Below are 26,257 nucleotides of genomic sequence, written 5' to 3'. Positions count from 1 at the left end.
CGTGTACAATGTGACTTCTGTCTATTGGATAACAAAGTATATATTCAAAATTTTATGATGACCAACAAAATAAAGCAACCAAAACACAATTGAAATATGAAACTTCCAAATCAGTAGTGAAGAAGATTTTGTGAAGAAAAACTAACCACTTCCCAATAAGGAGAGAGGAATATGAAGAAAAACATAATAGAAAATATAAAGAGGATGGTCAAAAGATCTCATTTGTAACACAATAAAGCACACCCTTAAAATCTAGACTAGGAAACAATATTTGAAATAAAAGCACAGCTATATATGTTGCTTCAATAGGAACCACTTAAAACAAAGACAATAAAGCGATGTGCCCAAGAAAACTTTCTTTTCTATTCTATTTATATGAACTGTAGCAAACAACATGTTAAGAAAAGGATGCTTCTATTCAACCCCACATTGCAGCCTATGTTGTGAGGCAAAGAAGAAGTAACTGTGTAACACAAACCACTTTTATATTTAATGTTGGTAACTGAAAAATCACTAAAGTCTCCATTCACATTGTTATCCACAAAAATGGTGCTGCCTCAAGTTGCACATTATGTAGCCCAAGTAGTTACACACAACACCTTCCCTACAACTCAGACATTCTGGATGTGTGTGTGTGTGTGTATGTATACATATATGTATATATACATATATACACATATAGTCTAGAAAATCAGCATACAAGTGCAGAGGATATCATGCATGTAAAATCTAAAATAATCCAAAGGTCTAGAATTCTAGAACTGACCAGAATGTTTTTAGCAAGATTGCTGAATACAAATATTTTTAAATCACCTGTAGCTCTCGGCAATTGAAAAATGAAATCAAAATTGAAAAGATAATTTCTAAGTGAGGGAAGGCAGAGCCAAGGGAGCTCTTATAGAGCTCAGGCTTGAGTGCTGGTCACGGAGGAGTTTCTACCCGTTAAGCATCCAAACATACATCTGTGACGTACAACCCACAAGAAGTCGCCTTGCAAAAAATAAGCACATCATGGCCTTTCATTCCGGACATGGACTCAGTAGAGGCTGCTTCTGATGGGATCCTCCCAGAGCACTCTGGCCATATGTACATACAGACCCCACAGGACCAAGTCATGGCCTCCAAGCAGTCAGGACCACACAGAGATGAGAATGCTGATCAGAGTGAGGCACATTCAGTACAAGTCAGTAGACCAAGAACTCTCAAGAGAATGAAGCTGGGTACCAAGTGGATAGGAACATTCTTTTCTTTCCATTCCATCTGCTTATAGATACCATGGAACCCCTGGAGGGCCTCATTCTGAGAAGGTGGCTCTTCTAGCAATGTTTGCCCTCTTGTTGTTCAAGCCTTGTGGGAAGATGAAGAATTGGAAGGTACTTCCAAAATTCCCTTGAGATTTTTCACAGGTCTAGTAGAAAGAAAACTGCTTCCTAGAACAGTTACCACTTTCCAACCAACAAGGATACACAGAAGGATAGACAGACATCTCAGGTTCTCGTTTGACATCAGCTAGGCTAGAAACCAAATCAGGCAGCTAAGTGCAGGCCTGGGACTGTGGAGAGCAGAGGAACTGTGTCAGCTTGGACAGGCAGGCTTCTAGTGGCTGACTGAATATGTGAGACCTGTGACCATTTCATTTATACATGTACGATTCCAATTTCTAAGCAAAGACTTTTACTGTGAGGCAAGGCTACTCACCCATTTTCTAGGATGTGGGTACTTTCCTGCTCCTGGCTCTCTCTTTTGGGGTTGTCTATAGTTCTGTTGGTAGTTTCAGGAGGGATAGATGACTAGTTAGGCTGGATTGCTTACCTCTGCTGAGTGACAGCAAGCTGTAAGGGTAGTTCAGTGGCGTTGGCTGGAGCTGCTTTTGGTCAGGTAGAAGACTCAACAGCAGGGTAACACACACATAAGCTGGTGGGTGCTATTGCCAGCCCACTTGGAGAATAAATGGTTTGATTCTTGACCATGGCTGAGGTTCCTGAGGATGAACTAAACTCTTCCCATTTGCAGGAGATTGAAGCCATAACATCAAATAGTGAACTAAAGAAAGCCTGTCGTCAACTGGTTCACCTGATAAAAAACCATCCTGGACTGAGGTTGTCAAGATTTTGTAGACAGCTTGGGACACAGTGAGCTACCTGAGAGGCAGACAGAATATGAGAAGAAATAAATAGTAGGGAATTGCTGGAATGGTCAGTGAATGAGCTGCTGCTATGCAAGGTGTAAGAGGTCCTCAAGAAGGCAGCGACTCCTGTGATGCACAGCTGATAGCAAGGAAAGCTTCAGAGGTTTGAGATGCACCAGGCACTTCAGAGTGCTGGACACTGTGCCAAGAGGATTAGACGGCACCCTGCTGAGGAAGGAGACTTTGAGTAGGAAAGCATGTTAAGCCTCAACATCACTTACTTTGTACTGACAATGGCAAGGTCTATGACATCAGAGTGGGATAGATGCCAGCATGAGAATCTCCCCCAGGTACCCAGAGTTCCACACCACATGACATTTGGTTCTGGGTTACCAGGTACCAGTGGTCAGAAGAGAGCCATCCCAGATGCCTCTCCTGCTGATCTTCAGGATTCCTTGAGCCCCATTTTTCAATTAGCCCCAGGCCAGATGTCCACTGGGAACTTCTGTGCTGTTGTTCTTCAGCCTGGTCATGGGTCATTGCAGCCACCAAGTCCAACACAGTACACAAGAGCTGTGGAAGAAGGTGAGGAGATCCTCCACTGCCAACATCCCTTCCCTCCTCAGAACAATCAGGGTGAGTCAAAGGGTTGGGTACCACACAGTATAGTACTTGGTTTGTCTCAAGTATTTTTGAAGGGAATTTTAAAACTTAAACCATTCACTCAGTGCTCACAGGAAGTTCCTGAACCACTCTCCCACTCCAACACTCAGAAACTGATGACATGAAAGCAGCAGCGTAGGGCCTAGGCCTAGGATGAATAGCACATTCCTTTATGGTAAAGGGACGAGGCATTCCTCTGAGTCTGCATGCCTTTGCCTTACCATTAGCTTTTAAAGTAGATGACATATATCCCCCTCCTTTTAAACTGTGTAGCCAGGCGGTGGTGTCTCACGCCTTTAATCCCAGCACTTGGGAGGCAGAGCCAGGCGGATCTCTGTGAGTTCGAGGTCAGCCTGGGCTGCCAAGTGAGTTCCAGGACAGGCACCAAAACTACACAGAGAAACCCTGTCTCAAAAAACAATAAATAAATAAATAAATAAATAAATAAATAAATAAATAAATAAATAGAGAAAGAAAGAAAGAAAGAAAGAAAGAAAGAAAGAAAGAAAGAAAGAAAGAAAGAAAGAAAGAAAGAAAGAAACTGAGTGTATCTCACTGATTAATTAACCCAGTTCAGGGACTTCCCCTCTTTATACTGAGAACAAGAAAGCATGCGGCCCTAATTTGGAGCTGTATAGAGTTCATAGTAGATACTGATTTTTTCCCCTATGTACACAGAAGCCATTGCCACTGAGATCCAGCATTTTTGGTTGGGGATATACATGCTAGAAAACTTGCACGTGTGTATAAAGACACGTGCTGACAGCAGCACAGTTCACTATAGCCAAGACCTAGAAACCACTCCAGTGCCAATCCCCAGCACAGCAGAAAGGTGAGTACGCTATAGCAATGTCAACAAATGTCCTAGACCTAATATACATGGATGCCCAGCACAATCATAACATTGAACAAAAGGAACACTGAAAAATAGCATGGATGCTATAGTTACATTTTTATAAAAAGAGGCAAATATATTGGCTCAGGCATGCTCATGAAAATCCCCCAATTCTTTAAAAAAAAAAAATAATAAGGAAGTGAATGACATAAATGTCAGGATGGGGGCTGGAGAGGTGGCTCAGTGGTTAAGAGCACTGACTGCTCTTGCAGAGGACCCAGGTTTAATACCCAGCACCCACATGGCAGCTCACAACAGTCTGTAACTCCAGTTCCAGGAGACCCTCACACAGACACACACAAGCAAAACACTGATGCACATAAAAATAAATCAATTATTAAAAAAAAAAAAAAAAGTCAGGCCGGGCAGTGGTGGCGCATGCCTTTAATCCCAGCACTCAGGAGGCAGAGCCAGGCAGATCTCTGTGAGTTCAGGGCCAGCCTGGTCTACAGAGTGAGTTCCAGAAAAGGCGCAAAGCTACAAGAGAAACCCTGTCTCAAAAAATCAAAACAACAACAAAGTCAGGATGACAGTGACCTCTAGGAACTTAGGAGGTGTGAGATAGCCATCCACCTGCTCTATTTCTTGGTTGTTACATGGGTGTTGACTTTATAACCATTTAATTACACTTGGCAGTATAATTTATACGTATTTTAAAAGTTAGTACAATAAAATAATTAGTTGCTATTAAGATAAAATCAGGCTGTCGAGATGGCTCAGGTGGTAAAGGCTGAGTTCAGTACCCAGACCCACATGGTAGAACGAGAGAACTGACAGCAAGCTGTCCTCCGACCTCCACGTGCATATTGTGGCACATGTGTGTGCACACACATACGTAACACACTAAAAAGTGTAATTTAAAAATGAACAGAGCCAGGCATGGTAGTGCATGTCTTTAATCCCAGCACTCAAGAGACAGATGCTGGTAGATCTCTCTGAGTTTCATGTCAGTCAGGACTACCTAGTGAGTTCCTGTCTCAAACAAAACAAAACAAAACAACAACAACAACAATAATAAATGAAAACAAAAAAAGAACAAAATCACAGTCAAGACAGTGAACATGAATAGCAATAAAGAGGGATATTAAGATAATTTATCAATTATATTTATATGTACTTAGAAAATGAGCTCAAGGCGGGCAGTGGTGGCGCATACCTTTAAACCCAGCACTCGGGAGGCAGAGACAGGCGGATCTCTGTGAGTTCGAGGCCAGCCTGGTCCACAGAGCGAGATCCAGGACAGGCACCAAAGCAACACAGAGAAACCCTGTGCTGAGGAAGCACAGCAGCCAGCAGCAGTCATGGTGGCAACAGGCAGGATGTTGTGAGTTCACATCATAAAATGCAAGCACAAGCAGAGAGAATGGACAGGAAAGGAGCGAGATTAGAAATACTCAAAGCTGCCAGTGATGTACTTCCTCCAGGAAGGCTCCACCTCTCAGAGGTTCCCCAACCTCCCAAAACAGTGACACCAACCAGGGGTCAAGTGTTCAAATCCTAGGTCTATGGTGGATGCTCTCATTCAAACCACTGCAGCACTGCAAACATCGGGATGCACCAGGACTTACCAAATTGTAGACTTCACGCATAGTTCTTATGTTAATTATACATCAAAACTGTCTCCAAACAAGTATGTTTTGAATGCTTATATTTAGATAGCTCTGTATATAAACCAGAAACCACTGTAGTACTTCTATAGTTTTAAACAATTAAAATTGAATAAAGGTAGACATGACAACAAGGGTCTAAAACTATTTGCATTAGTATGACTGTCCTTAATGGCCCTCAAGTCGCCTCCAAAACCCCCCTGTCCTCTGGAAAAGGATTTAAAAACTTCTGTTTTAAACTAAGAGTTAACTGTGAGATTAAAACTAGCCACCACAATTTAGATTAATAATCTTTTAAATTTTTTATGAGTATAGGTGCCCATGGAGGCCTGAGGCAGGAGGCACTGGACCCCCTTAGAGCTAGAGGTACAGGCAGTTGTGAGTCACCCAACATGGGTGCTGAGCACCAAACTAGGATCCTCTGCAAGAATAAGTACTCTTAACTGCTGAGCCATCTCTCTAGCCCCGTTATAAACTTATAATTAAAAGTTATAATTAAAAGTCTTCTTTTAGTCCCAAATATTGTTAAGGCCAGGTGTGGTGGCACAAGCTTATAACATTAGCACTTGGGAATGCTATGAATGAAAGAGGTTCAGGAGTTCAAAGTTAGCCTTGGCTATAGCGGGTGCAAAGCCAACCTGGAATACAGGACAACCCATCTCAAACATGTGCATGCACAGACATACACATTACACACATTGTCAAGACTTCCAGCCTTCGGGCTAGAAAGATAGTTCAGACCAGAGTTCAGTTCCGAGTACCCATATTGAGCTGTTCACAACTGCGGGTAACTCCAGCTCCAGGGCATCCAGCACCCCTTTATGGATTCCAAGGGCACCTGCAATCAACACATGCATGTGCATGTGCGCGCACACAGACACACATTTAAAAAAATAATAAAAGTAAATCCTTTAAAATTTTTTAAAAAGACTTCCAAACCTCCTCACAGAAATTTCTTAAGAGTAATTTTATTAATTCAGAATAAATAACCAAATGCTTTTTCTAACAAATCTACCAAAACATTCTATAGATTATGGGTTAGTTACAGTGGTTTCACAATCTGTGAGTCACGACCCCTTTGGGAGTTAAACAACCCTTTCATGGGGTTGCCTAAGACCATCAACAAACACAGAATTGCATTATGATTCATAACAGTAGCAAAATTACAGTTGTGAAGTAGCAATGAAAATAATTTTATGGTTGGGGATCACCACAACATGAGGAACTGTATTAGAGTCACAGCATTAGGAAGATTGAGAACCACTGGGTTAGGATTTAGAAATTTAACAACAGGTTAACAAAGCAAAGAATTCTAAAGTAAGAAAGAACCTAAGGTATTGTTTTATGTCATCAAAGGGATCTGGATACCTGTTTTTTGGCACTCTCCATACTCCCATGCTGTTTCCTAGAAATAATAAGTCATATCAACCAGTAAGAATGGCATTTTTAAAGGAGGACACAGGGTAGCCTAGAGTAGCTTGTGTTCATGGATATCATACAGAACACTGCTCCCCACCATACTGAATATAGAGCATAGAGAATAAGCAGAAAGCAGTAAGAATAGGACTCTTATGTAAAATGCAGTAAGGAGGAATCCATGGCCCAAGGAAGTTTCAGCCTAGGAATATAATATGACTCATTATTTATGAGCAAGACAAGTAAGTCACTAAGAACACTTACATTTGGAAATTCTTTACAAAAATTTTATTTGTGATTTTATTTATTCATAAAAGTACATTACATCAGTATTGCAAATAAAGACACATTTTCTCTAAAAGATGTCTACCTAATCATCTATTTCACCTCATGATTAACTTCCTTTCTTAATACAAAGACAGCATCTTTTCTTTCTGCTTTGAAAGGTATCTTAATAGAATATGTCCATTAATATTCGCCTGGAAAGCAGTAGCTTCCTATTGGTTGGGCTTAGAAAGCAATTAAACCTTGAACTTAAGTGCAACGTTCTATAATTTGCAATCTCTCCCTGAGTCTCTTTTGTTATATACAATCTCTCCTTAAAATAACCATTACATTTTAAAACATTCAAGCATTGCTTAGGAAATTAAGGGATCTAAAGGTAATCTACTAATTTAATACCTTAACAGTTATTTTCTATTAAGTAATCAAAAAATGAAAATTATAGGTATTGAGAATGACCGAATAGTAAGAAGATGAATTCTGAGAGCTGGTGCATTTTAGAATCTTGTTTCAGGATCAGTCCTTTCAAATACTTAAAATGTTAAGAATACAATTTACACAGTAAAAAGGATTTGATTTGTTTTCAGTATGAAAGTACTTTTAATTTCCTTACTGCAGGTACAATGGCATCCAAGTCATCAATTTCTGTAAGAGAAAAAGAAAGAGTTATAAAGAGTGATTTTTCTCTATTCAAAGTTCATAAAAATAAGGAAGTCTATACAGGTAGAATTCAAACCCTAGGGCAGCAATAGCAGTAAGTGCTGTCGCGCACATGAGTCTTCTCCAAGCACAGCAGATGACCAGTGCCTCCTTTGCACCAGTGTTTCGTAGGGATCTGCCATGTCCCCTCAACTCTGGCGCTCATTTTATCAGCAGCACAGTCTTGGTAATGCATCCAGTTGGCCGTGTTTATGATCTCTTGGTACCTCTTAAATCTGCACAGCTACATGAGTAAGCCAACATGGGCCCCAACATGCACCCTCCACCTGAGGATTTGGGAATTGATTTCTTCTGAAGGAACACAGCGTTCCTTCTTGATTTAGTTTCAGAGTGGAGTGCTCTCAGGCCTTCTTTTGGGAGATCTGTTCAGTTAGAGGTGTGTGTCACTCCAGAACAAAGCGTAGGGACGCGGCTGATCCGGGTCTGCATCTTCAGACAAAGCAGTTCAGGTTCTTCAGCGGCTTCTTCCTGAGTTTGATTTTTCTTCTAAGGTATCAGATTTCAGTGATCCTAAGCCAGAATTCACCTTCTAAAGCTCCTGCTCACTGAGGAAGCAAGTACCTTCCCTTATCCAGATACCATCCCTACTAACAGGTTCCAAGTGGCAGGGTCTGCATTTTCCTAGCTTATTTTGCTTAGCCATTGTTTATAAACAGTGACAGAGCCAAGAGTCTCACAGAATAATGCCATTTCTCATGAGAAAGTCCCAAAACAAGATAGACTCATAGGGCTAGAGAGAGATGACTCAGCAGTTAAAAGCATTTGCTGTAACTTGTAAGAGGACCTGGGTTCAATGCCCAGCACCAACAAAAATTAACTGTCTGTAACTCTAGTTCCAGGAGATCCGGCCACCTCTTCTGGCCTCCACAGGCAGCTATCCATACATACATGCAGGCAAATACTCATACACATAAATAAAATATTTAATAAGAAAGGAAAAGGATAGTTCCTAACTCTTTATAGGATATCTTTTTCTATTCTGTGAATTAATCCTAACCAACTTTTCCTGCAAAGCAGTTAAAACTTTCTAGACACTTCCACCAAACACCTAAGGTAAACATGAACCCATTATCTCATGAACACCCTTCTGTCATACCCATTGACATCTTAAGATGAAAAATTCAGCCCCCATCAACAGGTCTTACCTAAGATTTCAAGAAGATCATTAGTAAAAGCTTGAAATGCTGGAAAAAACTCCTCATGTTCTTCTAATTTGTTGATAATGCTATTTAAAAAAAAGACACAGTTTACAAAAGTTTCCAATTTAGGTTTTTTTGCATTTGATTGTTAACAGGTAGCTGCAGACAGAACATTTTCAAAGTGGAAGAAACTGTCCTGTTAAATTGAATATAAACTTAATGTTCAATTACAGTAATCCTTTCTTTTTAAGATCTTAATTCATCTAATACCATTTTCCTATTTTTTTTAAAAAAAGCATCTTTAGAACATTTGCTAAAAATAGGCTTCTCTACCCAGTATGCTACTAAACATTAAATACCAGTGGTCAGTAAAACAGTGGAAAGGAGGGGAAAGATAAATAGTGAAAAGCATTAAATACGAAAAGACTCGGGCTGGAGAGAGATCTCAGATGCTAAGAGCACTGGCTGTTCTTCAAGAGGTCCTGAGTTCAATTTCCAGCAACCACATGGTGGCTCACAACCATCTATAATGAGATCTGATATCCTCTTCTGACATGCAGGTAGAACACTGTATAACTGTATACACAATAAATAAAATATGAAAAGACTCAACTGCCAGATTATATAAAGGTTCTTCCAGGGAAAATTTCAGAATATATGGATGGTGGTGGTGGTAGTGATGATGATGATGATGATGTGTGTGTGTGTTTCCCTATATTTTACAGTATCAAATTAGTTGCTGAAAGTTGCTGAAAGCTACAATGTCTCAGGGGGGGTTATTTTGGAGTAGGAGTTATTGGAGAGAGAGCCAGAGTTTCATGCACAGTAAACACAATCTCTATCACTGAGCTCTATATCTACCTTAGCCCCATAATATATATATTTTTAAATATTACATTTTATATTAATGGTGCCCAGTCTTTTAAAAATCCTTAATATTTATATCTAAACAAAAAAATTGATTAGTAATTACTCAGTAGTTTTTGTAGTGTCCCAGAAACAGATTATAAGTTATAATCCAACTCAAGAATTGATTATAAAGATTTAAATTTCTCTACATATAACCTCCCCTGGGAGTGAGTTTCTGCTAGAGTTCTCAACTGCCCTATGTGAGTTTATAGGCCCCAACAATTTTTATCTTGAGTACATGTGACATTTTCTTTATCTCCAAGGGTGTATGACTCTTTATGGTTATAAAGTTATTTTTAGAAGGCACAGTGGCACACACTTTTGATCCCAGCGCTCTGAAGGCAGAGTCAGGCAGATCTCTTCGTGTTCAAGGCCACCCTGGTCTATACAGAGTTTCAGGACACCTAGACCCTGTCTCAAAAAAAAAAAAAAAAAAAAAAAAAAAAAATTATCACTCCTGATAAGTAATTTGTAAAGCTTTGAAAGTCTTTACTTTTCACCACTTCAAGCATATTGGATACATTTCTAACAAATACCTTTGTAGGTCTTCAGGTCCTAATACTTGTTTAACCTGTTTATTCACATCCTCATTAATTATCTTACACAATTTTCCAACTGTGCTGACCACCACACACAATGAGGATGAACTGTCTGCAAAAGAGAAATGAAAACATAGTATATTAAAAAAAAAAAAAAAAAAAAGACTTTCCAAAATCATTACACTCATTTAACATTTCCTACTTCAGTTACTAATTCTATTTTTGGTGGGAGAAAGGAATTAAGATTTTTTTTTTTTTTTTTTTTAGTTTACACACGTTTATATAGTTGTGTGTACCTCTGAAAAGGCAGAGGCCAGAAGAAAGCAGTGGGTATTCACGTCTATCATCCTTTGACTATTTCTTTAAGACACACTAATTCCTTGAGCCTGGAGTTCACATTTTCTTAGCTAGGCTGGAATTTTTCTTAGCTAGGCTGGAAGCCAGTGGGCCTAAACAATTCTGTCTCCATTCTCCTCAGAGCTGGAGTAACAGGTGTTTGTGGAATGTCTGGCTTGGAATCATAAGTCTGGTACTCATGATTGCAAAGAATGTGTTCTTAACCACTGAGTCATTTCCCAACCCTGGGGTTTGTTGTTTTAAGCCAGGGTCTTAAACTTTTAGAAAAAGATTTGCTAGACAGTGATGGCACACACTTTTAATCCCGGTATTTGGGAGGTAAAAGGCAGGTGGTCTACATAGAAATTCAGGACAGCCAGGGCAGTTACATAGAAAAACCCTGTTTGGAAAAAAAAAAAAAAAGATTCGCACATGTGTATGGATGAGTATATGCATGTATGTATGTGTGTGTGAGTACTTTCGCACATATGGAAACCAGAGAAGGGAGTTAGATTCTGTAACTCTGTGTGGAGTTACAGGGATTTGGGAGATGTCTGGCTTGTTAGAGGGGTGCTGGGACATGAACTCCAGTCCTAAAAATTTCACAACAAGTGCTCTTAACTACTGGGCCATCTCTCCAGACCCTGACCTTGAACTTCTAATCCTCCTCCTGCCTCCATCTACTGAGTGCAAGGATTCTATAGGTGCACCACCATGCCCTGTTTATGCAGTATTGAGAATCAAACCCAGAGTTCATGCATGCTAGGCAAGTACTCTGCCAACTTGGTTATATCCCTACCCCTGTTTTTTTTGTGGTTTTGTTGTTGCTGTTTTGCTTTTTAATCAAACAGACTTTTGTGGGGTATGGTGGTACACACCAGCAACCTGAGCTCTTGGGAGGTATAGGACAAAGATCAGGAGTTCAAGGTCAGCTTTGGCTACAGTAAGAACAAAGCAACACTGTCACAACAAGACAAACAAAACCCACACCTAATTTTTGTTAATTTACTAGGAACAGTTCTTAAATCAGTGCCAAAATGGCAAGGGTCATCACCTAATTCTAAGAGCTCCTGGAGGTTTCTCACAGCGTTGTTCATTTCTCCAAGCCTGGTATATACTTCATTCATTCGGGGGTAGACTCCATTTAAAGACTGCACATCAAATAGCTTTTGGAAGTGAGAAACGATAGCTTGCAAAGTTTGAAAGTTTGGCATGTTGCTGCTCTATAAGGAGAAGGTGAAAAAGATAGCTCACAACTTGAAATAATATTAAATATTTAATATAAGCCTTTAAGATGGAAACAGTTATATAAGTATCAGTGTTACCTCCTTCTCATTTTCAACCTCTTCCAGCATGGTATCTACCATAAACAACAGATCTTCTACTTTGACACCTTCATTTTCATCCGGTTTCTTTAAATTATGCCAAGGTACCAGTTCTGCAGACAGCGTTTTTAAGGACTTATACAAACCCTTTACAACAAAAGAAAGCACATGCATTATTGTTTATAAAATAATTTGTACTGTAACACTAATAACATAGTAATCAAGGTGGTCTAAAAATACATGGTTATATAACCATTATCAGTATATTTTAATACCATTGTCAATATAAAACAAGTCTGGATGCTTTAAGCAATAATGTTACCTAAATAGTTACATTGTTTTTTAAAATTATTTTTATCAGTGCTGGAAATAACCCAGGCCTTCCCTCATAAATACAAGGCAAATACTTTACCATTGAGCCATATCCTTAACCTAGGTTTTAAATATTTTTGTAGCACATTTGAGATGAAATTTACATACCATAATATTCACCTTTACTAGTACCTAGTTTGATGGTTTTCATCTTTTCACAGTGGTACAAACACCACCACTGTCTAATTTCAGAACCTATCCACCTTCCAAGAAGAACTCCCACACCCAGGGCTGAAGAGATGGCTCCGTAGTAAGAGCATTTGTTGGTCTTCAGAGGAGCCAGGTTCAGTTCCCAGTACCCACATGATGGTTTACAACCATTCATAACTCCAGTTCCAGAGGATCTGACACCCTCTTCTGACCTCCACAGGAACCAGACATGCATGTGGTGCACAAACACATATGCGGGGAAATGTTCATACACATAAAACATTTAAAAAAAAAAAAAAAAAGAAATCCCACACCCACTCAAAGTCCTTTTGTAGTATCCTCCAGCCTCTATAACTACTAATCCACTTCCTGCTGCTATGGATTTGCCTACACTTGGCATTTCATGTAAATGAAATTTTGTAAGTGGCCATGTATGACTGACTTCTTTTGAGAATCCCCTGTATTTATTATTGATGGGAATGAAAGTTGTACAGCCATTATGTAAAACAGTAATAGGGGTTCCTCAAAAAACTAAAGATAAAACTGCCACATAGCCTAACAATCCTACATCTGGGAATGTATACAAATAAAATGAAACTATAATATGTCAAAAAAAAAATGCCAGGTCTCACATGTTTACTGAAGCAATTCAGAATTGCCAAGATATGGGATCAATGTAGGTGTCTAACGACAGATGAATGGCTAAAAGGAAATAGTGTATGTATGTGTGCATACAAACATGCACATGTATACAATGGATATCAACCATAAAAAGAATGACATCTGTCATTTACTGCAACATGGACAGAACTAAAAGACATTATGTTAAGTGAAATAAAATAGACATAAATACCACGGTCTTACTTATAGGTCAGAGTTTCAAAGGTTAGTCTCATAGTGGTTCCCAAAGCCTGAGAAGGGTTTGAGTACAAAGGAATGGGACAGGATGGGTAACAGTCACAGGGTGCAGTTGGATAAGAGAAATAATTTGTGATGTTCTATACCACAGTAGGGTAACTAAAGCTCACAAAAATTAACTATTTTTAAATGGCCGAGAATTTTTGATATTCTTAACACCGACCCTACTCACTGTATGTGTTGAAATACATATACTACCCTTCACACATGTGTATGGTTATATACTAATTGAAAATAAAACATATAAGACCAGGCTTAGTGGCACATGCCTTTAATCCCAGAATCGGGAGGCAGAAGCAGGTAGACTTCTGTGAATTTAAGGTCAACCTACATGTGAGTTCCAGGCCAGCCAGACTTGTATAATGAGGACTGTCTCAAAATATAAATAGGCATAGCCGGGTGTGGCGGTGCACGCCTTTAATCCCAGCACTGAGAGGCAGAGGCAGGCGGATCTCTGTGAGTTCGAGGCCAGCCTGGGCTACCAAGTGAGCTCCAGGAAAGGCGCAAAGCTACACAGAGAAACCCTGTCTCGAAAAAACCAATATATATATATATATGCAATATATATATATATATATATATATATATATATATATGCAAACATGTAGGATTCTATAATATGAATTGCTACATTTCTTTTCTATTTATCTCCCAAATGCATGGTTCTCTTCTAAGTCATGAATCAGACCTAAGGGAAAAAATATTAACTGGGGAGATGTTTGTCCCAACTAGAACGTTCTACATTATAAAGAACTCTCCATAGAGGCATCAAAGGATTGCACATACTTTCTAAGATGGCTCCTGAATCTGTATTGTAAATATTAGAAACACTACGAAAGGCCATGAACTACTTTAATGGCAGAAGAAACTAATTCTAGCCAATTGCCTCAAGTGTCCTTACAATATTCTAATTTCCTGCCTCCTCCTACTCAGAAAACTACATAGTAGCAACAAGTCAGCCCTCTTGCTAAGCCTTTGTGGGGGCTATAATCAGTGATCTCCTTTCTACCAGCTGTCTCCTGGAGTACAAGTCATCCATATCATTGGCTTGTACTTCACCACAGGTGTCCATCTTTATGACATTCATTTTTTTCTGACAATATACTGCACATTTATTTAAAATGTCATATTTTTGTCTCTCAATTGGTCTGATTTTATGTTCACATTTTTGTAACACTTTCCCTATTATCTCACATAGAAAAATGACCATGTCTATGAACTTGGTTCTTCCTTTGTCACTTTCTCATCTAGTCTTTCCCTTCTGTTGGAAAGGCAAGGGCTGTTTCTATTCTAACTCCTCTGAGAAGGAGAAAAGTGGTTAGCACTATTATCTTCTGCAGAGAGAACTCTCTGCCGAGCAGTGAGTGGGAAATGCCACCATTCCACAAGTCATCTCTATTTCACTCTTTTCTGAGAAACAAACTAGAGAAATTCAGGCATATAAAATAGTAATTAATCCAGCACTGTCATTCAATCAAAAATGCTTATATATTATGTAGCTTTGTCTGCACCCTAAAGAAAAAGGGAAATAAAAGTTAGGCTGACTGCCAAGATTCTTTTATGAGTTGTATACAGATATGATTTTATAAATTTAACAAGGTGTGGTGGCGCACGTCTTGAACTCCAGCACTCAGGAGGTAGAGGCAGGCAGATCTCTGTGAGTTTGAGGACAGCCTGGTCTACACAGGGAGTTTCAGGACAGCCAGGGCTGCATAATAGAGACCTTGTCTCAAAAAGACCAAAAACACTAGGTGGTAGCCCAGCTCTCAGGAGGCAGAGGCAGGCAGATCTCCGTAAGTTCAAGGCCAGCCTGGTCTACAAAATGAGTTCCAGGACAGCCACAGTGGTTACACGGAGGAACCCTGTCTCGAGAAACTAAAAAAAGAAAAAAGAAATATACATAATAATAATAAAGTATTTTTTTAAAAAAGACTAACAACAAAACAAATAAACAAAAAAACCCACCTCTAGGTGACTGGGACTATAATTATTCTGGATAATTTGAATAAATATTAATTGAGCACTAATGTATCATGAAGATCTTTGAGGCATATAGGAACAAATAAGACTTTTTGTTCCCAAGAAGGTCACTTGCTCTTAACAAGTTTCTTTGGGTATTAGGACAAAATGCTGACAAATACTATCGATAAATCCTATCTCCATTAACTATAGCAGGATTTTGTATGATGTTACTAAAAAAAAAAATCTAAAGTTTAAAAGGCACAGAAATGCAATACTATTAGCTTTATAGCAAATCACTTCTCAATAAACCAATCAAGAAAAATGTAATAAGCTCAAGTTACACAATAGAGAATATACAATGATCTATAAATCAAATGTGAATACATTTAATTTCCTGGTTGCTTGTTGACTGTCACCTTCCCCAGCAATTAGACAAACACAGAAATAAACTCAGTTCTGAGAAAGAAAAATAAAATGTGAAGACAGGAAAAATATTCCCAGTTAAGATGAAAATAAGGATGAGACACTGCATCTGAGCACGTGCCGTGGTCAGGAAGTGTGCAGCACAGGTGTGAGCACAGGTGTGAGGAGGAGGGAGATGGCAGGATGTGGACGAATCGAGACACACAAACAAGGATCCACCACAGATTCTCAACGAGGGAAGTCTAATAAAAGTTTTCTACGGTGGAACTTTAGAGGAGGCAAGCTTGACAATAACAACAAACTCACAGGATGAAAATATGTAAGGCTGGGCACGGTGGTGCACGCCTTTAATTACAGCACTCAGGAGGCAGAAGCAGGTGGGTATCTGTGAGTTCAAAGCCAGCCTGCTCTATATAGAGAGTTTCAGTCCAGCCACGACTACATAGTGAGACTCTGTCTCAAAAACAAAACAGAACAAAATATGTAAGCAGCAATACTCCAATTTTAGAAAAGTATTGTTAGCTTTATAGTTAAAGAACAACAAAAGCCAGGTTCAACATTTTCAAAACATGTAAAGAATATTCAACCACTTACCTTTAAGGATGTCAGTTCATCTGCCCACATTTCTATTATAGGAACGAGATGTTCAAATCCACAATCTTGAACCATATCTTTATTGAAGTTTTGGGCTCCTCCCTTGCTCTGTTTATAAATAATTACTGGAGCTCGAGGATTGTGAATAATTGAATTGATGCTGCACAGCACCTGTAAACATGGACAGTATTTGTAGTTCAAATGTCTGAGTCTGACACAGTGAGGTACGTGAAACAGGAGTGCACATCATTTTCAGACATTCATAAATATTGTGGTAATGCAATCTCATTAGCATAGATGTACAAATTCTAAGGAAAACTAAATAAAATTTTATAATTTAGGTTTGAAAACAGCTACTATCTATTATAATCCACACACAATAATTATAATCCACACAGACTAGACATCCTTATCTAAGTCTCAATGTTTCCCTATTTCTGTCTCCTCATATTTAAGCTAAGTATGGTATCAAGGGGAGCTTTCTATTTGTTTCACAACTTCAGTTGAAATTTAAAGTAAAGATAGTTACTAATTAAGCCCCACACATTCTACAGAGAAGTCCTGGCCAGCCAGTCCAATAATTCTTAACAAACGCTATAAATCCCCGAGACAGGACTCTCTGAGAGTGTCTGCACCGAGTTTCTAGGGCTGGGAGGAAACACTGCTGTTCCTGTCTGCCCAAGCAAGCTACAGCAGACAGGTGCTCTGAGAATCTGACTTCTCATGTTTGTTAATAAGGATGGTTTTGTTTCGTATTCATTTTTAAGTATTTCAACATTTCATGTCTATTATAAACTCATCTAGTAATATCAATTAATTGAAAAAATAATATTCTTCTCCAAGTTACGAATCAAATCAAGGAGATAGTCCTCTTTTCAGCGACACTGAATGTCAGAAAGGTAGTAGGCAAACTAAAAGACACAGGGATTGATGCTACCTAAGCTTCAGAAGATCACAGGGCAATTTCATGACATTCACATCACATTTAGATACATGTATGCACACATTGAGGTTATTTATAAAAAGGACTGCAGCTATTTCTTGTCCTTGCTTTGTTTTATCTTTGCACCATGACTTGCAGTTTCTCCCATCAAAATGTAGAGATTTTTTACCCTCTGAATCTGGGCTGGTCTTAGGTCTTGCTTTGATCCACAGAATTTACTGAAAAGAATGCCATTCCAGTTTCGGTCTTTAAAAAAGTTTGTTTAGTTTTTTGTTTTTTGTTTTTTTCAAGACAGAATTTTGAGACAGTATTAACAGCTCTGGCTGGCCTGGAACACACAGAGTTCCACCTGCCCATGACTCCTGCATGCTGAGATTAAAGGTGTGCACCACCACAACTGGCCAAAGCGGGGCAAAGTTCTTAAGCAGTCTAGATCACTGTTTACACTCTGCTGCGGCCATGTGGCCAAGTCCAGGCCGAACTACGCAGGCCCATCCATTCCCATCACTGAGACAAAAATTCACTCAACTGCCACAAGAAGAGCTCTAATGATTCACCATCAACTTATAACCAATATTAACAGGACTCTCTACTGTCCAAGCATGACACTATTAAAGGGTACTCTAAGTCACTAGTTTTAGAAGATGTCTGTCACATAGCAAAGATAAATGGCCATTTGTGACCACCACAATGGAGAAGAAGAAAGGAACAGCAAGAGAAACCTGCCCCTTTTTCTTGTGATAGGGTAAGAATAGACTCAGGCCAACTGAAAACATTGCAAGAGAGATAAGCTTTACTTTCATGAAAATAAAAAAGAAACTGTTTATGGCTGGAGGACCACAGCAGTATAGTACCTAAGGGAGAAGAGGAGTTCATAAGAAGTCAGTGGTAAAATGCACTGCCCACAAAATAAATGCTGTGTTGTTAAAGGTCCCTATTTAGGAGAAAGGAGAGAACTAAACAGGGACATGCACACATACACATTCCATGAAAGAAAAGCAGAGGCCGTAGTTGGACGTCAGCCCCACCAAGGGCACTGGCGCTATAATATAGCAGCACCAGAAAGAAAGGCACCTTCAAACTCTCTTCTCACCCACCATCTACCCTTGACCGCCACTCCTTGAAATGCCAAACTAGTAGGGACCAGAAGAAACAATGGAGTGATGAGAACAAGCAGATCACACCCCTTGGCCACACCATAGAACAGGTTAGGTATGAATAAGCTAGAATACTTTTTGACTGAGGTTTGAATGGATTGTTTTAAACTGCCCAACTTTTCATTATAAAACATTTAAAATAAGTCAGGCATGGTGGCACATGCCTTTAATCATAGCACTCCAGAGACAGAGGTAAGAGAATCTTTGGGAGTTCAAGTATAGCTTGGCTAGCAAGTTCCAAACCAGCCAGGACTACATAGTAAAACCTTGTCTCAAAACAAAATTAAACAAACAACAACCAACATCTTAAACAAACAAAAACTTTAGTGTGTATGTTAAACAGTGTTCTAGGCTTTGCCAGAGAAACAACACCAACATAAAGTGTATTCCTGTGTATATATAAGGGGACGCTGTGTAATTTCTTGAAGGATCAAATGCAATACACACATATGAGAGAGATGGCCATATTTTTAAAAAAGATTTCATATAAGGAATTGGCTCATGAAATTAATGGAAACCCATGACTATCAGTCAGCAATTTGAGAGGAGACCCAGAACTATAGTCCCAAAGCCCTAGAAGTCTGAAATTTTGGTTCAAATCTAAAGGTAGGAGAACTAACCAAAACCAAACAAAGCATGTTAAAAGCATGCATTAGAAATCCCCCCTGGGAGCATTTGGCTGGTTAGGCATTTGGCTGGTTAAGCATTCAGGCTTTGGAGCAACACAGTTCAGCTGAGACTCATTCCAGATGAGGACTCAGAGGCCTCCAGTCTGAGGAGACAAGACCAGCTGAGGATCCGGTGAGGTGAGATAGCTGTGGCTTGTTCTGTCTCTCTGATCTACCAGCATTGACCCCAATAACTGGCCTCGGGTTTGATTTTATTAATAAGAACTTTGAAGATTCCTGCTACACTGCCTCAAATGACCACCACCTACATCCTCACTTCATTCCAGGTTAGATTTTCAACATATGGATTGACCATGGAAACAAAAATATTCAGTGTATTACATAGCCTGGGCAGGAGTGTCACCCTAATGCAAATTGTTAAACAGGGACTGAACTGTTTGCAAATAAGAAGAGGCATCTGGGAGCTCTGTGTTGCGACTCTAAACTAAAGCCTTCTGCTGTAAACTAAAGCCAATCTAATACCAGATGAGATGGAGTACACCAAGGAAACAAGACCTTCTCAACAGAGCACAGCCAACACACACATGAACTCACAGACTGTGGCAGCATGCACAGGTCCTGCCTGGGTAGCACCTGATGGGGACCTAGAAAGAGGAGATGTGGACACATGCCTTCCATCCCTAACCCAGAAGCTAGCACTAATTAATAAACATTTGTGAATGGAAAATGAGTTTTCTCCAAGGAAGTCTTTCTGAAGAAACAAACCACTCCTAAGTGTCGGCCCATGCCCAGCAGTAGATGGCCAACACAAAAGGAACTCCAGGGCATCTTTGGAGGGTCCTTGTTTCATAATGCTATGTCAGCCCCCCAACCCTCTTCCCTTAAACCTTACAGATCCTTTGCACATATATTATGGCTTCCTATTTTGTATTTTTAAGCGATTCCTGTGTGTGCAAACATGTGTCTCTGTGTCTATGTGCATTTCTAGTGCTTTTTTTCTCTTTTTCTTCTGTGTGTTTTATCCTATTCTGACTGCTTTGTTTGTTTGTTTTGTTTTGTCTTATTTTATTATTATCCTTATGTTTGTTTTCTAAGGAGAGACAGAAAGGATATGGATCTGGTAGGGAGGGGAGGTGGGGAAGAACTGGGAGGGTTTGAGGGAAGGGGAACCATACTCAGAATATATTGTATTAAAATATATTTTCAATAAGAAAAAACAAAACAAAAAGTCTACTTTTTAACAAAAGAGGAATCCAGTAAAAACAGATTATTAATAAAATGGGAAATCTGTCTGCATTGTTCATTAAAGAAATAAGTATGAAATATTAAGGAGACAATGTTTTTATAGACTCCCACATATGTGTTCAAATAAATCATCCTGATCATCTACTTAATCCTTTGGGCTTTTCAGAGATAGGAGTAAAGTGGCAGAAATTAGTCTCCAATGTCCTCCCTATTGTTTATGGCACGAATCAGAACCAAGAATCAAAGATGAAAAACACTCATCCTAAATACCATGAAGAAAACACCATCATTACATTATAAAAAGGGGAGGCCCTCTTTTGTGATCTCAAGACAGAGCCACTGATGAAAATGATTACAGCCTGACAATAGCATTGTACTATTTGGTGATTTAAATATTACTGAAAGGTACCTTAATTGTGTGTGTTTGAGGGTTGTCAAAATTTACTAACATTTCCATTTAAATAGCATGGAGGAAACTAAACACATTTTCAGCATGGTTCTGTGAATTTATTTAAAAGAATACATCTAAACAATTTTGATATCTGAATTGTTGCTTTTAAGAGTTTATTCCCTATACAGAAAGTAATGTTAATTATTGCTCATGCAAATTTTCATTTTTGATGAAGCAATACTAAAAAATAAAGCAGTCTGGGGTGAACTTTAAAAAAAAAAAAAAAGAAATCCCCCCTGGGCCTTTTTCTGTAAGCGATTAGATGAAATCCACCTACCATAGGAGGACAATCTATCGTCTACCAATTCACTCACTCACTGGCACGCTGTTTAACCAAGTATCTGGGCAATGTATAGCCCAATCAAGCCAATATATACAATCCAGTAGCTGCTAACATTTTCCTAGCTTGGCTCACTCTTTACAGCTGAACCAACAGTCTCCAGAAATCCACAAAGATACCTCCACTGTAGACTACTGGCAATGGTCGAGAGAGTGCCTGAGCTGACCTGCTCTGGTGTTCGGATGGCCGAACACCCTGGCTGTCATGATAGAACTCTCATTCAGTGTCTGATGGAAGTTGATGCAGAGATCCATGGCCGAGCCCCAAGTGGAGCTCCAGGAGTCCAATCGGCGAGAGAGAGGAGAGATTGTATGAACAAGAGATATTGAGACCATGATTGGAAAAAGCACAGGGACAAATAGCCAAACTAGTGGAAATGCATGAACTGTGAACCAATGGCAGAGGAACCCCCATGGAACTGGACCAGGCCCTCTGGATAAGTGAGACAGTTGACTAGCTTGAACTGTTTGGCAGGCCCCAGGCGGTGGAACAGGGACCTGTCCTTGGTGCATGGGCTGGCTTTTTGGAGCCTGGGGCCTATGCTGGGACACTTTGCTCAGCCTTGATGTAGGGAAGAGGGGACTGGACCTACCTCAGCTGAGTCTACCAGGCTGGGCTGACTCCCCAGGGGAGACCTTGCCTTGGAGGAGATGGGAATGGAGGATGGATTAGGGGGGAGGGCCAGGGGGTTGGAGGAGGGAGGACGGGGGAATCCGTGGCTGATATGTGAAATTAATTATAAAATAAAAATATTTTTAAAAATTGTAAATTATCATTTCTCAAATATTAATAAAAAATCACATTTCAATGCATCCTAATGGGATTTTATTTTAATATATGTTCATCCGGAAGAGCAAATGGGCTCAAAATTTTTTAATTTATTCACATTAATATAAAACCCTACTATAAAGCTGCAGAAGAGCTTGGAATCAGTAAAGGAATGGGACAGACTACAGAATCCAGAAAGAAATGTATGCATGAACAGAAAATGACATGACAAAAATGTCGTGTCAGCAAACTAGAGGGAAACATTTGTCTGGGACTGCCGACTGCAATGTGTACAGAAGGCAAGTAGAACAAGCATGACTGAGCAAGACAAGGACGGGTGGGAACTGTGGCTCATCAAAGGGCACATGCTCATATGTACTTCTGCTCTGCTAACTGACACGAGGAGCTAAAGGACTTTAAAAATACACTCTTAGTGCTTAAAATGTTAGTCATTAAATTCAAATTTTAATGCCTATGGCCAAGTATGGTGGTGCACACCTTTAATCCCAGCATTTGGGAGGCAGAGGCAGATGTATCTCTGTGAGTTTGAGGCCAGCCTGGTCTACATAGCAAGTTTCAGGATAACCCAGAACTTCAGAGAGATACCCTGTCTCAGACAGACAGACAAAGAGACAGACAGACAAAAACCTATGGGGAACCAAAAAATGTCTAAGTGCAAGCCAACTTCATACAATAAACTACTAGATTTAATTGCTCATCTATTCAATAAACTGTCTATAAAACCAGTAGGTTATTTTTTTACATCACATAGATAATTTCAACCAAATCAAAGACATGCAAAGATTTGAAGATTCACTTACATAATAATACCACCAAAAACAAGTGGAACAATAAAAGGGCAAATAGCTTAAATTGGGATAGTAAAGAATTATAAAAATCTTAAACAATATAGTTACATAGTGTTTACACTGTACTATTATAGTTATTATAACAGTAGTTATTATAGAGAAATTGTGTGTGGGTTATAGGAAAATACTATGTTTAGGGAAAAGGGGTTGGCTAAAAAAACGCACCCTGACCCTGGAGCCCAGAACTAGGGAAAGATAGCCCAGATCAGGGCAGAAAGAAATACAGTTTGGCTCAGTCAGATCAGAGCCATCTCTGCCCCTGGCCAACTGACTTGTGAAACCAGCCAATCACAGAGCAGGATAGTAGAACCCTGGGCCCAGGGTTGACTCCACCCCCAAGAATTCCTGTGTAAACTGCCCTGCCTGGTCAGTTAGAAAAAAAGGCTGTTCTCTCCACTCTGGTAGAGGCAGCTACTCTCCTGGAATCCTCCTTCCCAAATAAATCTCTTTCTCAAAAGAGTTTTGAGTGTGAAGATCTTCATTCACTGGCATAGAGAAGATCCTTGCTGGGACGTCCTTCAGTGGACAAAAAAAGGGAGAGCTGAAAGAGCAGAGCAAGGAGGAGCTGAACAGATCTTTGCTGAGATCTTCTCAGTGGACACAGCAAGAAAGAGCTGAAAAGTAACACTTTTCTCGGGAGCCAGAAGAGATTGCTACATTTCTGCAGGGGCTTCCCCTTCCCCAGAGTGAAGAAAAGAAGCAACATCTTAGGCCGGAGAAGCAGAGCTCTGCTAGGAAGCCCCCTTAAGTGGGGGCTGAGCAAAGCTCAGCTGTAGAGGCTCTCCAGGAGAAGATCCCCCATCACACCAGGTATACCTTGACTTTCCCAGAAGAGTCAGGATACCCTTCCCTGCTGAAGCAGTTCTAGGCCTGACTCTCCCAAAAAGTCAGAAAAATTTCCCTTCCAGGGTTGGGCTGCTTCTTTGCAGTTCCAGCTGTCAGAGCTGTACTAAACAGCTCCAGGTGTCCGGGACACCTTCAGGGCAGAGCTGTTGTTCTGAGAAGCTCAAGGTGTCCAGGAACCTCACCCTCCAGGGCTGAACTGTCTCCTTGCAGTTTCAGCCGTCAGAGCTGTCCTAAGCAGCTCAAGGTGTTGCCTGACTCCCCAGGTAGTTGGGACACCTTCCCTCAGAGTTGTTGCAACCAATTTACTTACATTGTTGGTGCCAAAACCCAGGACGCCAAATGCACAGAGTTGCAAAACTCACTTTTTGCAACCAATTTACTTGCACTATGTGTCTTAGTTTTCTGTTGCTGGGATGAAATACCCTGTACAAAGCAGCTTATGGTAGAGTTTCTTTTTCGCTCACAGTTCCAGAGGGATACAGTCCATGGAAAAACATGGCAGCAGGAAGGGAAGGCATGGTGGCGAGAGCTGGAGACTGCATCCATACTCAGGAAGTAAAGAGTGAACAAGAAGTGGAGCCAAGCTATCAAACCTCAAGGCCTGATCCCAGGGACTCCAGCAAGGCTTCACCTCCTAAAGGCTCTACAACCTTTCTAAATGGCTGGAGATCACATGTTCAAACACATGAACCTATAGGGGACATTTCACATTTAAGCTACAACACAATGCCATTACATAAGGGATTTTACAGATTTAGGCATCTGTAAGCATCACAGAACCAAGCCCCCACAGATCCCAAGAGTTGTCTGTACAAATATTTCTCACCAAATGATAATGAATTATACTGCAGTAAAACAAAAAATCATCACAAACACCAGTCTCTTCATCAGCTATTCAATACCTGAAAGTATCTCTGATCAATTAGAGCCTGTTGACGGCTGTCTTTGGGGGGCTCATCTTTTTTCTCCATGTCATCAACCTTTTTTTGACCAATAATCTCTTGTAATCTAAAGAAGGGGGAAAAAGTCAAGATGATTAAAAAAAATGCTTTCTTAGATAGATTAAAATACTTAAGCCAATGATCCAGCCGGCCTCCCCCAAACCTCTTTTTACTCATATGTGTTCATGCACATGTATGCAAACTTTAAATATGCATTATATAAAATGTAATCCATACTGTCCTGTTCCTTCCAATAGATCACAAGTTAGAAGTAATTTCTAAAAACATGAGGGGTCTCCTAGGCCAGAGGCATCCCTCCAGGCACAGGGCAGAGTTAGAAGAGAGTTGTCTCTGAGGAATGTTCCCATTTTGCTGTTGCTTTCAGATGGATTTGACCCCATCGAAAATCACATCAAATTCTTCCCTGCTGTGTTTCCTAAAAAACTGGATAAGACTGACCCTCAAAGTCTTAAGGAAAAGTTTCCCTTACCCAGGCCTAACTAAGTGACTGGGAATCCTGGCCTCCAGAGGCAGTTTAAACTACAATACCATCACTCCACTCAATCTGTTTTGCAAGCAAGAGAGAAAAAGAACTGAGATCCCGTAGGTTAAATTGTCCTTTTACTTGAAGGATCACCTGAATCAGCCCAATCATGTAAAATGTACCCTATACTTTAGCTATGGAATGTTCTAGTCCAAAAAGGAGCCAGAGGGCAAGAAACAAGTCTTAACCTCCTACAAAGTATCCAAATCCCCAAACTCATGAACTGCCCAACATGACTGTTTCCACCCCTTCAAGTCTTCTGACTACTCATCCCAATTTGCAGCCCTTTAGAGAGACCAGACCCCTCCCCAGTATGGAAATACTGTCCCCCTGGTGGCCAGCCACAGTACATTGCCCCCTTTTCTTCCACAAGAGATGTTTTCAATTAGGCAGATCTACAGAGGCAAATCTGGGACAACCTATGTGCATGGCTCCTTTTCTCTGTCTGAACTAAAAGAGACCTGGGGAGCTTTATTGATGGCTCCGTTCAGTATGTCCAAACCTTTGAAGAGTAAACCAACTTTATGATTTGGCATGCTGTTGTTAGAACAAACTGTAACGTTTCTTGAGAGATGAGTGATAGATTAGGACATCCATGCTGGGAATGACTTTTATACCTCCATAGAAAGAATGATATCCCCCAACTTTCCCACTGGTGATGAGGCAGTTCTAATCCAATCCTAAATTTAATCCAGAGGATCAGAGGAATGAATAGATTTAAGGATGCTCTTTTACTGCAGCCTAGAAAGTCTCAGAAAGTCAGCAATTAAGCCCTAAAATTATTCCCAACTGACTACAGTATGTTAGAAGGAAAGGAGATCCCCATGATGCTCTTCCAAAGATTTCAAGAGACTATAAAATATATACTAATATAGAACCAGGATCACAGGCAGAGATCATCCAAAATGATAAATGCCTGACTTCATTAGCCATATATATAACTCCAAAAATTGGTGATTGAATCAGGCAAGCCATTGGATACTTTGATCCAAACTACTACATTAATTTTCTTATAAATGGGACCAAGAGGAAATACAAAAGGATAAACATCATGGGAAACTGCTGATAGCCATGCAGGTGAATCCTCAAGAAACACAATTAGGTTTGTTAGGAATGCATTTCTTATGCAGGCAGGAAGGCTATTTC

General features: G+C 39.9%; 1 protein-coding gene across 3 annotated transcripts in view; it reads right to left on the bottom strand.

Moving 5' to 3' along the window:
• Positions 1–6,969: 6,969 nt before the first annotated feature.
• The window catches only part of Cep70 (centrosomal protein 70), a 60,257-nt gene continuing 40,969 nt past the window's right edge, over positions 6,970–26,257 (bottom strand). For all 3 annotated transcript variants that reach the window (XM_028869982.2, XM_037207866.1, XM_028869983.2), the window contains 7 exons: positions 24,529–24,634; positions 16,379–16,549; positions 11,960–12,106; positions 11,689–11,857; positions 10,296–10,410; positions 8,857–8,936; positions 6,970–7,636 (listed from right to left, as the gene is read on the bottom strand). In XM_028869982.2, the coding sequence (XP_028725815.1) occupies positions 7,575–7,636; positions 8,857–8,936; positions 10,296–10,410; positions 11,689–11,857; positions 11,960–12,106; positions 16,379–16,549; positions 24,529–24,634 (850 nt within the window). In that variant the 3' untranslated portion in view covers positions 6,970–7,574. The remainder of the gene's footprint in view (positions 7,637–8,856; positions 8,937–10,295; positions 10,411–11,688; positions 11,858–11,959; positions 12,107–16,378; positions 16,550–24,528; positions 24,635–26,257) is intronic.

The sequence above is a fragment of the Peromyscus leucopus genome, chromosome 7 (genome assembly GCF_004664715.2).
Source record: "Peromyscus leucopus breed LL Stock chromosome 7, UCI_PerLeu_2.1, whole genome shotgun sequence".
In the NCBI taxonomy this organism is placed as follows: domain Eukaryota; kingdom Metazoa; phylum Chordata; class Mammalia; order Rodentia; family Cricetidae; genus Peromyscus; species Peromyscus leucopus.
This window is presented reverse-complemented; position numbering and strand designations above follow the sequence as displayed.